The sequence below is a fragment of the Sebastes umbrosus genome, chromosome 4, assembly GCF_015220745.1.
Source record: "Sebastes umbrosus isolate fSebUmb1 chromosome 4, fSebUmb1.pri, whole genome shotgun sequence".
Taxonomy (NCBI): domain Eukaryota; kingdom Metazoa; phylum Chordata; class Actinopteri; order Perciformes; family Sebastidae; genus Sebastes; species Sebastes umbrosus.
Genome location: NC_051272.1, coordinates 24,930,727 through 24,940,213, shown reverse-complemented (window position 1 = coordinate 24,940,213; position 9,487 = coordinate 24,930,727). Strand labels below are relative to the sequence as shown.

At 38.8% G+C, this 9,487-nt stretch overlaps 1 protein-coding gene across 10 annotated transcripts in view; it reads left to right on the top strand.

The window, feature by feature from the left end:
- Positions 1 to 211: 211 nt before the first annotated feature.
- ptprjb.1 (protein tyrosine phosphatase receptor type Jb, tandem duplicate 1) overlaps positions 212 to 9,487 on the top strand; it is a 43,314-nt gene continuing 34,038 nt past the window's right edge. For 3 of the 10 annotated variants that reach the window (XM_037767842.1, XM_037767836.1, XM_037767840.1), the window contains exon 1: positions 212 to 500. In XM_037767842.1, coding sequence (XP_037623770.1) covers positions 438 to 500 — 63 coding nt within the window. In that variant the 5' untranslated portion in view covers positions 212 to 437. The remainder of the gene's footprint in view (positions 501 to 9,487) is intronic. The other 7 variants (XM_037767839.1, XM_037767837.1, XM_037767838.1 and 4 more) reach the window with 4 other exon arrangements.

Here is a 9,487-nt window from a genome sequence, read left to right as displayed (position 1 = left end):
GAGAAGTTTTCCAAAAAGCATTTATCTTGGCAGCTCGTCTTTGTGTGTGCATTCCTCCACCCTGCTCGGCCAAGTTATGGCAAGAATGCAGGGTGACTCTTTCTCATGTCTGCTTCAGCCCTTTTCCTCACAGTCCCCAGCTCGTTGGGGAGGCTGTTGGAGCTGTGTGAAACACTGTGATACTGGAGCAGAGAGGAGGCTGAACTGAAGTGATGATGATGAAGAGGAGTGGCACACTTCACTGAAACTTCCCTGAGTGACGCGCACTGGTTCCTCCTCCCTGTTAACAGCGAGGAGAAGAGAAGAGAAAGTTTCCTCCCCTGACTTTTAATTCCCCCTCATGTGTAGCAGCAGCGATAGTTTGACGAGAGAGTTTTCAAACGGGGAAAGAAAGTTTGGACATGAAAACACTCAGCTGGTAGAAAAGAGTTTCCATCATGAAGCCACTGCTGTCTGTCTCTCTGTGGACTCTCCTGCTCTCCAGCGCGCTTCTCCTCGAGGTAAGAAAAGCTTTCATTCATTTACCTTTGTATGCAGAGTTGAACCAGGTGTTTGGTTCATCACAACGGGGCGCTTTGTTTGCATGATGAAGGTCAGTTTTGTGCGTAAATGCACCTGTTGCGCTCAGGTGTAGCTGCTGCACTGTGAGGTGTCTCTCCAGTCAGGAGTTGGTGCAACACAAACTCAAACTTACACTGTGAAGAATTTCCCAGTAAAATAACAGTAAAGAACTGGCAGTAGGGTTGCCTTTATGTTACTGTAAAATTAACATTATTATACTTTCGCTGAAATTTACAGTTTGAACTGTTTTTTTTTTTTAATTAATTTCACAGTATTTTACAGTTCATTTACTGTTTAAAGATACATTATATAGCTGTTTTTCACCTTTCTTTTACATTATCTTACTGATTTGTTTTAATGCACTATTTAGGTTGTATTTTTTACATACATTCTTTTTTCAATATTATATTTATTGTTTTTTTTGTTCACTTTAAAACAACAGAACAGACATTCACAAACGTCCCCAATAATAACATTCTCGGTACAAAGAAACTTAATAAACCTAATATTCATATAAAATAAGCCAGTATAGATATAGGAAAAACATATTATATACAAAAAATACATATATAACTAAAAATAATATACACAAATAAAAGAAATAAAATGTAAAACACTAAAATAAAATAAAATCTATTTATATATACATATATATACTGTTTACATATATACAAATATTTCTACAAACATTTTAATAAACATTATTTGTTGCCTAGATGAATACACTTAGCAGGTTACAGACATAGGAATAGTCACACTAAATACAATTAAAGGCACTTGTTAGGATATAATAGACTTGTTGACACTTTTCCCAAAATGTCTGTCTCTAGCTGGCTACAAGCACAGAATGCAAACCATAACAACATGTGAGTGAAGAACAATAAAGCTAATTCACTGATTTTACAATCACGTACAATGTACAAGCCTCACATGTGCAGATCAGGTCCCAGAATTAAAACAATACTGCATGAAACTGTTACTGATGATACTTTAGACAGCTGATCAGCAGTAAAGTGCTGTTTTTTAAGAATGCATTATAGTTCAGTTAAAAAACGGCCTATGAGCGTAATTTAACAGGTTTTCTTTTGTATTAACAGTAAAGCACTGTTTTTAGCAATAACAGGTTAATACTGTTGAAATCCTGCTGTAAATTAACAGCAAATTGTTTACAGTGTATGAGAAAAGTTTGAGCTTTTTATACATAAACTTTTTCTCAAACTTGTGAGAAAAAGTTTCTGCATAAAAAATATAAACAGTTGCAAAACAATTTCACCCACAGAGGGTTTGATGGCAGATGATAATGTCATGGCTCACTATAAGAAGAATAATGCTCCTTTGAGGGTTTTTAATTGGATTCAAATTTATGTCAGCAAGTAATTAATACGCCGACCTTCAAGTTGGAGAGGTTTAACAATGGTTGGGCTGTTTATTGGAAGACGTGGAGAGCATATATTATTAAAGTCTAACTATGTTGGATTTATTTGTGAAACTAAAAAAAGTCATTCTTTTGTAAATGATTCATAATGAGAAACTTTATATTTGGAATCTCTTTATTTATTCAGGATTGCACAGAGGTCAGTGACCTGACCTGTATGTGTGAAATGTGTTATAAATGCATCCCCCCCATGAACAAAGCTTGCATAACAGTTATAGACATCCACAGCCACGGACCCACCTGTCCTCGTCCCACTGGTCTTTCTGGAGAGAGAGAGAGAGAGAGAGAGAGAGAGGTTGAGAATGGTATGTGAGGATGTGTGTGGCCGACACAAAGGGGTCAGGAATGAAATGAGGTGCAGCTCGGTGTCCCTGTCACTCCTGTAGCCACGACTCACACTAATCACTTTATTAACTAGTCCGATGGAGTCCAATACAACAGACACATAGAGCTGTGTCGTGACCTCGGGTCATTTTGAAGACAGTATTGGGTTGTATTGATAACTAATGACAAGTTATAAAAGTCATTTTTAATAATCGGAGGTGTTCCTTATGAGGCCTGGTGCTGGCTGATTCCGGGCTTTCAGACCACAAACGATGAAGCACATTATCTTGCCGAAGTGCATTGCATCAGGGGGTCCTTCTTAGGGATGCTGTGATCACTTTTACACATTTAAACCCCGTAGGTCTCACTCAGTGGACACAGGACAGAGTTTTATATTGACAAAGAAGCTGTTTGTAATGTGCATCGTCACATCGCAGCCAATACGTGATTCACTAAATAAAAATCAGCATTGGCACCGATTTGGGCTGAAACTAACGATTATTTTAATTTTATCGATTAATCTGTTGATTATTTTCTCGTTAATTGATTAGTTGTTTGGTCTATAAAATGTCAGAAAACGGTGAAAAATGTTGATCAGTGTTTCCCAAAGTCCAAGATGACGACCTCAAATGTCTTGTTTTGTCCACAACTCAAAGATATTCAGTTAACTCCTCATAGAGGAGTAAAGAAACCAGGAAATATTCACATTTAAGAAGCTAGAATCAGAGAATTTTTACTTTTTTTCTTGAAGAATTACTAAATAAATAATATTTAATTTAATGGTTGATTAATTGTTGCAGCTCTAGCACCGATATCGATGTGGGGAATCAGATAAATAGTTTAGATAGATTGTCTAGTGGATTTCCAATATGGAGACTTGCCACGCTAGAAAAAAAGACCTAAATACTCTTTGCTGTACTAGTGCACGCAGCCTCTTGCACTCATTGACTCTCTAAAGCAGAAGTGGTGTTACAGGTTTTTAACGCATAACCTCTGTAAGTGAGGAGCTTTGGGTGGATATTTATGTCAAATGTTAAATATGTGACTTGCACACCAGAGACCGCGCTTCAAGTAACTTCTCCTACCAACGGACAACGATGGCTTATTTCTTTAACAATAACTATAATATATGCCACACCTAAACCAGAACTTCACCAGAGGCACCAGATTAGACAGCAAAGGTGCTGACAAACAAACTATTTTCCCTTTTTTTGGTATGAAAACTTGTACTTGGTTAATGTTTTAATGTCTTCACATCATGCAAAGAAGCTTAATCATTTATATACAGATAATGTTCCACTTCCTGTCAGCAGATTTGGGGCTCAAAGTTGAATTCTGTTGAACTGTAAGTGTAAAAATGGTTGAAAATCCAAGATGTCGAATGTGTGAATGTGTGAATGTGTGTTTTTAATCAGCCCATACCTTTTAGTGTGATCCTGTATTGGTTTGTTCTGTCGGAGTAAAATGAAACTACAAAATACACATGTAATAGTGAGGATTAAATAGGATTGAAATAGTTATTATTTATTTAGCATGAAAGTTTATTCTTGGCCTTGGAAATATATTAGTTTTACAAAATATTCATGATGGAGACTGGGAAGTTGAAAGCTCCAGAAAAAAGAAAGTAAGAGTTGCCGAGTCAAGATCTTTTTGTCTTATCGGTTCTTTACTGTAATTCACTCTCATGGTGAAACACTGAGCTGGCGTGATAACTCGGTTGGTTTCAATGAGGAAGTAAAGGTGCAACTGCTCGCTGACTTAATCAACATCTATGAATAGTACACACAGTGACCAGAGACGAACACAGGTCAGACAGTACACATGCAAATGTGAACCTGTCGCCACCACAGTTGTTTTTAATACTGTAAAGAGAGAGACAGGTTTACAGACTGATGATGGTTCATAACTGCGTGCCTCAGTAAAGAGAACTGTCATTGTGTTGCACAGTTATGACAACACATTTTCAGGGATTGTTAATAAATGTTGTAAGAAAAGGAATCCAGTGTTTCATTTTAAATTTGAGATCATTGAGCCTAAAATTGTGGTCAGAAGTAATTCAGTTAAATGTGACAAATGCGAGATTGGGAGCATTTCTATTGCTCTCAACATGGCGACGGCTGGCTCCACTATATCTTTACATAGCAAATAGTTGTTTGCTGCTATATTAATGCTCTGGATATCAAATAGAGAACTTTTAAGAGACATCACAGTCAGGTCTTTCTCGTTTTGAAACAAAACCTGCTGCTTTTTCAGCATCTTGTCTTTTAATGAAATCGGAGATTGGAGGCCTGATCGTCTCCTTTGCAGGTTTTAGACACTTGAAATCAGCCCTCCAGCATATTATATAAGTGTGGCCTTAAGTTCCTAGTCAAAGGGACAAAAACATATTGTGATCGTTTTCTTATTCTTTTCTTTTCCTTAAAGCTTCAGTAAGCAGAATGTTTTTGGCATCTCTGGGCAAAAATTCCACAATAACCTTTCAGCATATTGTAATTTAAGTGTTTTGAGAGAAAACAAGACTTCTGCACCTCCTCATGACTGTTTTCAGGCTTTAAAAAATCGAACCCGTGACGGGAGACTTTGACCAATCACAGGTCATTTCAGAGAGAGAGCGTTCCTATTGAGCATTCCTATTGGCTGGGCTCCGGCTGTTGGATGGTGCTTTGTATTTTTGCAACTGATCTCAACATGTCTGTCTCAACTTTCTCATTTTACAGCTAAACAGTACACTACAAGATGTTTCTGAAAACATTTGAGGTGAGAAAATAGGCATTACAGTAACAGAACATTGATTCATATTTGATCAGCGCTGCCTAGTTTGACCGTTTGATTGGAGTTTGTGAGTGATTGACAGCTGCTCAGAGACGGCAGGCTCCAGCTCGGCTCTGATTGGTTGTTTTCCTCCGGTCTGTGAAATCTTTCAGATGCCATTAGGAGCACCGGAGGACACAGAGGCACATGATTTTTTTCAGATTACCTGTCTGATGCATTGCTGTCAGGATATAGTGACCTCCAATCTCGCCTACTGCTGCTTTAATTTTTTTTCTCCTCCTTGTTGTTTTTTTCCGCTCATTTCTAGTCGCTTCTTGTCGCTCTTTTAATCTCCTCTCGCAGTGTTTGTGTGTTGACATCTCCTGTCCTCGCTGGTCTCATTTTAACACACTGTACTGGGTCCGGCGGTCTGTCAGCGCTCCCTTGCAGAACCAAGGAAGTGACTGTTATGATGGGGCGTTACACCTTTGTGCCCCTCTTAGGTCATGGAAACTAGTCTGAGAGGATGAGTTGCAGATCATAACTTAATAATAAATGATACTTAATACCAGAGCAATGTCACCAGCATGTCTTTGCTTTCAAAAACAGTAAATGCTTTGGGTCATCATACAGATTGTTCTCGGTCGTGTGAAATGCATCCGATGTTAAATTTAGTTTAGTCAGATAAAAAAAAAATGTAAATTTTGAAAGAATCAAAAGCTTTGTTAGAAAAAGGGGAAATATTTTGCTTCCTTGAAAGGACATTTTTTCAATACTGAATACGTTAGTAAGGTTAATAATTAAGTACACGTCACAGTCTGTATGTTTACTACCCGTTTAAAGTGAATATTTCTGGTAAGTTGTTCTGTTTTATTTAGTTGGTATCATGGTTTTAATTTCAATTCCCCTTTAAAAAAGAATTTTCGATTTTTGACCTTATATGTATATTTATGTCTATACCATGATGCTTGTCAGTAGTCTCTGTATCTCATAGGCCGACACTGTTCAACATCCCCATTCCTACACCTAATGATGCTATGAGAGGCTGGCTGAACATGGCAAGAACAATTACAGTTTACCTGCTTTCAAAGTTAAATTTCAGTCTAATATATATCTGGTGAAAAGAATGATAATGTTGTAATACATTGTTTGTTGTACAGTATTATTTCTATCACTCGTTCCACGCCCAGTTGATCACAGATCAATCTTATCCAGGACAGGAAGGTGCTTTGTACGATATCCAGAGCATTAGTATAGCAGCAAACAACTATTGTCTATTTAAAGATATAGAGGAGTAATGTCTACCTGAGCAGAGAATGAAGTCTCTCTCCCTCTGTGTGTGTTGTAATCCAAGTTTCTCTGTGCTTTGTTGCCAATTCGGCCATTCATGCTTTTATTACAGCTAATAACGCCTTCCAGACCGACGGCGCCGTTGCAGAAGCGTAGCAACCCCCCTCCGGTTACCCCAGGTTAACACTTTTTGCTCTGTCAGTAGTGTTGTCGTTGTTTTTACCGTTAGCACCGTTAGCTGTAAGCCAATGGCTCACCCGTTGCCATGTTGAGAGCCGTGCAGACGCAAAAGAAATTCTCCCAATCTCATATTTAGCATCTTAAATATAATTAATTCTGCCTTTTGTCCCTCCAGCTGACCAATCAGATATAACACTACTGTGACTTTAAGATGCTGTACTGATTCTTTCTTCTATACAATCCCTCACATCTTAAATGTCTTCTTCATATGTTAAGTTCCCTTCACACCGACACAGTATTTGGGATTATTAGGCTTCTGCTCAGGTTGTAATTAGGTGGCGATACGGTGGAATAACATGAGGTCACCAAACTCCATTAACCAATAGGATCTCTGAAAAGGTATAATTAGGCTAAATACTATATTGACATTTGCATAAATTCAGAATAATAATTGTGCGGAAGCAGCACATTTATTCATATTATGTTTAATTGATTTACTTTTATCACATATTCAATATTATTCCATATTCTATTACATTTGTCTATTCCCCGCTGAGCCTAATGTCCCTATGGGGATCATTAAAGTTTGATATATAAGTGTTTCTTATTAAATTAATATATAACACGAAATTAAACAGATCTGATACATTAACATTGTAATAAATAATTCAGCTTTCAAATGTGACTCCTTTAATGATTCGGTCCTTTCTCTCAGGCACTTCCAGGCTATATAGACACAGCTCGTCTGCTTCAAATAACACGTCCATTGCGTATTCTTCTTGGATTGTTATGACATTTGTCTGGCCATCCTACGCTGGAAATCGGTTTGGAATGGAATTAAAAATAGGCCAAAAGATAAAGCGTGGTTTGTTAGGTGCAGTCCAGAGAGAGTGCGTGCAAAGTCACAGCTTGACACATTAGTGACCCAGGAAAAGTACAACACTTTGCATGATTATGGAGCCTTTCTCTGTCCCATCCGCTGTATCTGCTTCTCTCTCTTTCTCTGTGGTCTGTGGCCTCCTGACAGCACTGATGAACACTGTCTTTTGCGCTAGATGCTATTCTAATGCCTTGCACTAAAATGTGGATGACGTGTGATGACTTAGTGACGTCAACGCAAGCATCCCTCTCCAAAATGTATTCTTCTCACTGTATCCAGATTAGAAAACTCGCCTCCCATTATTGATCTAAAGTGCATAAGTCACAAGTCAAGTCCTCCCTTTGTGGAATGCTGCACCCTCCGCCCACTCACAACCCCCTTCGACAGTATCAAGACAGTCCAGTTTCAAATTAACATCCCCAAACATGTTGCCGTCGACAAGGGTTGCGACTGGAAGCTCAGCGCGTACAAGATGAATTACAAAGAGTCACAGTTCCCCAGTCCATGTAAATGAGAAACAGGCTCAAAGGCCTTATTGTCAGCAGATAGCTATCATACTACCAGTGGCCTCTGAGCAAGTCACGGCCAGGCAAGGCTGTAAGTGGGGATGAAAAATTATTATTTTTCTCTTGTTTCACTCACTCTGTCATACTACCTTTCCAGATGGAGCGCTAGAGTTCTTCAAGTAAGATATTTAATGCCCCATTAGCACAAAATGAACATATGACAGGCAGCAGTGTTTCGGATGTATAGTAATGATCTCCTGACTTTTCATCTAGTGCCACCAGCAGGTTGACATTCTTCTTCTTTAGTGAAATTCGTTAACAACTATTGGACTTGATGCCATGAAACAGGGCTGGCTCTAGCACTTTGGAACACAATTTGGTTACAGGGGTAAAAAGTGTATTATTTTCTTTCTTTATTTATTTGTTCATTTGTTACAATGCAGAAAATGAGGAAGGGCGCCCACCGGCATTTTGTTTTTTTTAGAGGGCGTCCAGCGCCCCCCAGAAGGTGGCGCCCAAGGCGACTGCCTATATGGCCCATGTCTTAAACCGGCCCTGCCATGAAATTTGACACAGATATTCATGTTCCCCTCAGGATGAAATTGGACATGCTGACCAGGGTCACATGGGGCAGGATGTCCCAGCAAACGTTGTTCTTCAGAGTCTACATTTAAAAAGCGAAAGGACATGTATAGCCGTAGTTTCCTTAATGATTTAAAGGCAGTAATTACACCCATGAATACAGCACAATGAAGCCAGTCACTAGTAATACAAAACCTGCAGTATACTTCCTCCTTCCCTGCGGACAAACACACATCACACCCCACAAGGCACTTTAACTTTAACACATTTCAAACATCACACTGATCACACTTCTATGATCAGTGTGATGGTCCAGCCCTCAGTGTCCAGAATATGTGGGTATGGGTACGTATGCATTCATGTAAATCTTCCTCCTACTGCATGGCCAGCAGCATTAGCAGGAAGCTCTGATGGCAAGTGCATTGTGTTCAGATGGGTATCGTAAGCCAGCAGCTCCGCACTCTGTACAGTGCTGGGAACAGTAAATACTACGTCACTCATTTCCATAGCCTCTGATGTGGCCCGCGATAGCAGCAGCAGGACTTTGGTGTGGGAGGCTGATACTGTACCTGGAGACAAACACACTCATAGCTAAAGCCATCATGCGCCGGGAGTTTTTGGAGGTAGTGTGGATATTTTTAGACATGGCTTTCGCATTTTTTTATGATTCATGTTCCTATAGTATTCCACAGGAGGACGCTCATATTGAATTTCTCTTGTGGAGTTTTGTGCCACTTGTATTCTCACAGAAATTATATCAATCTCAAATGCTATATGATATATAGCAAATATATAATATACAGACACATAAAGGGATCGTCTGCATGTAGAAAAAAAGAATAAATCAACAGTAGATGTGGTCCATTACAGGAACCAATAACAAAATAGAATTAAAAGTTGATTTGTTTTCTTACTAACTTTGTTACTAACTAACTTATGTTGCTGCAGTCTATCAGTCCTGGCAGAAAACTGAACACA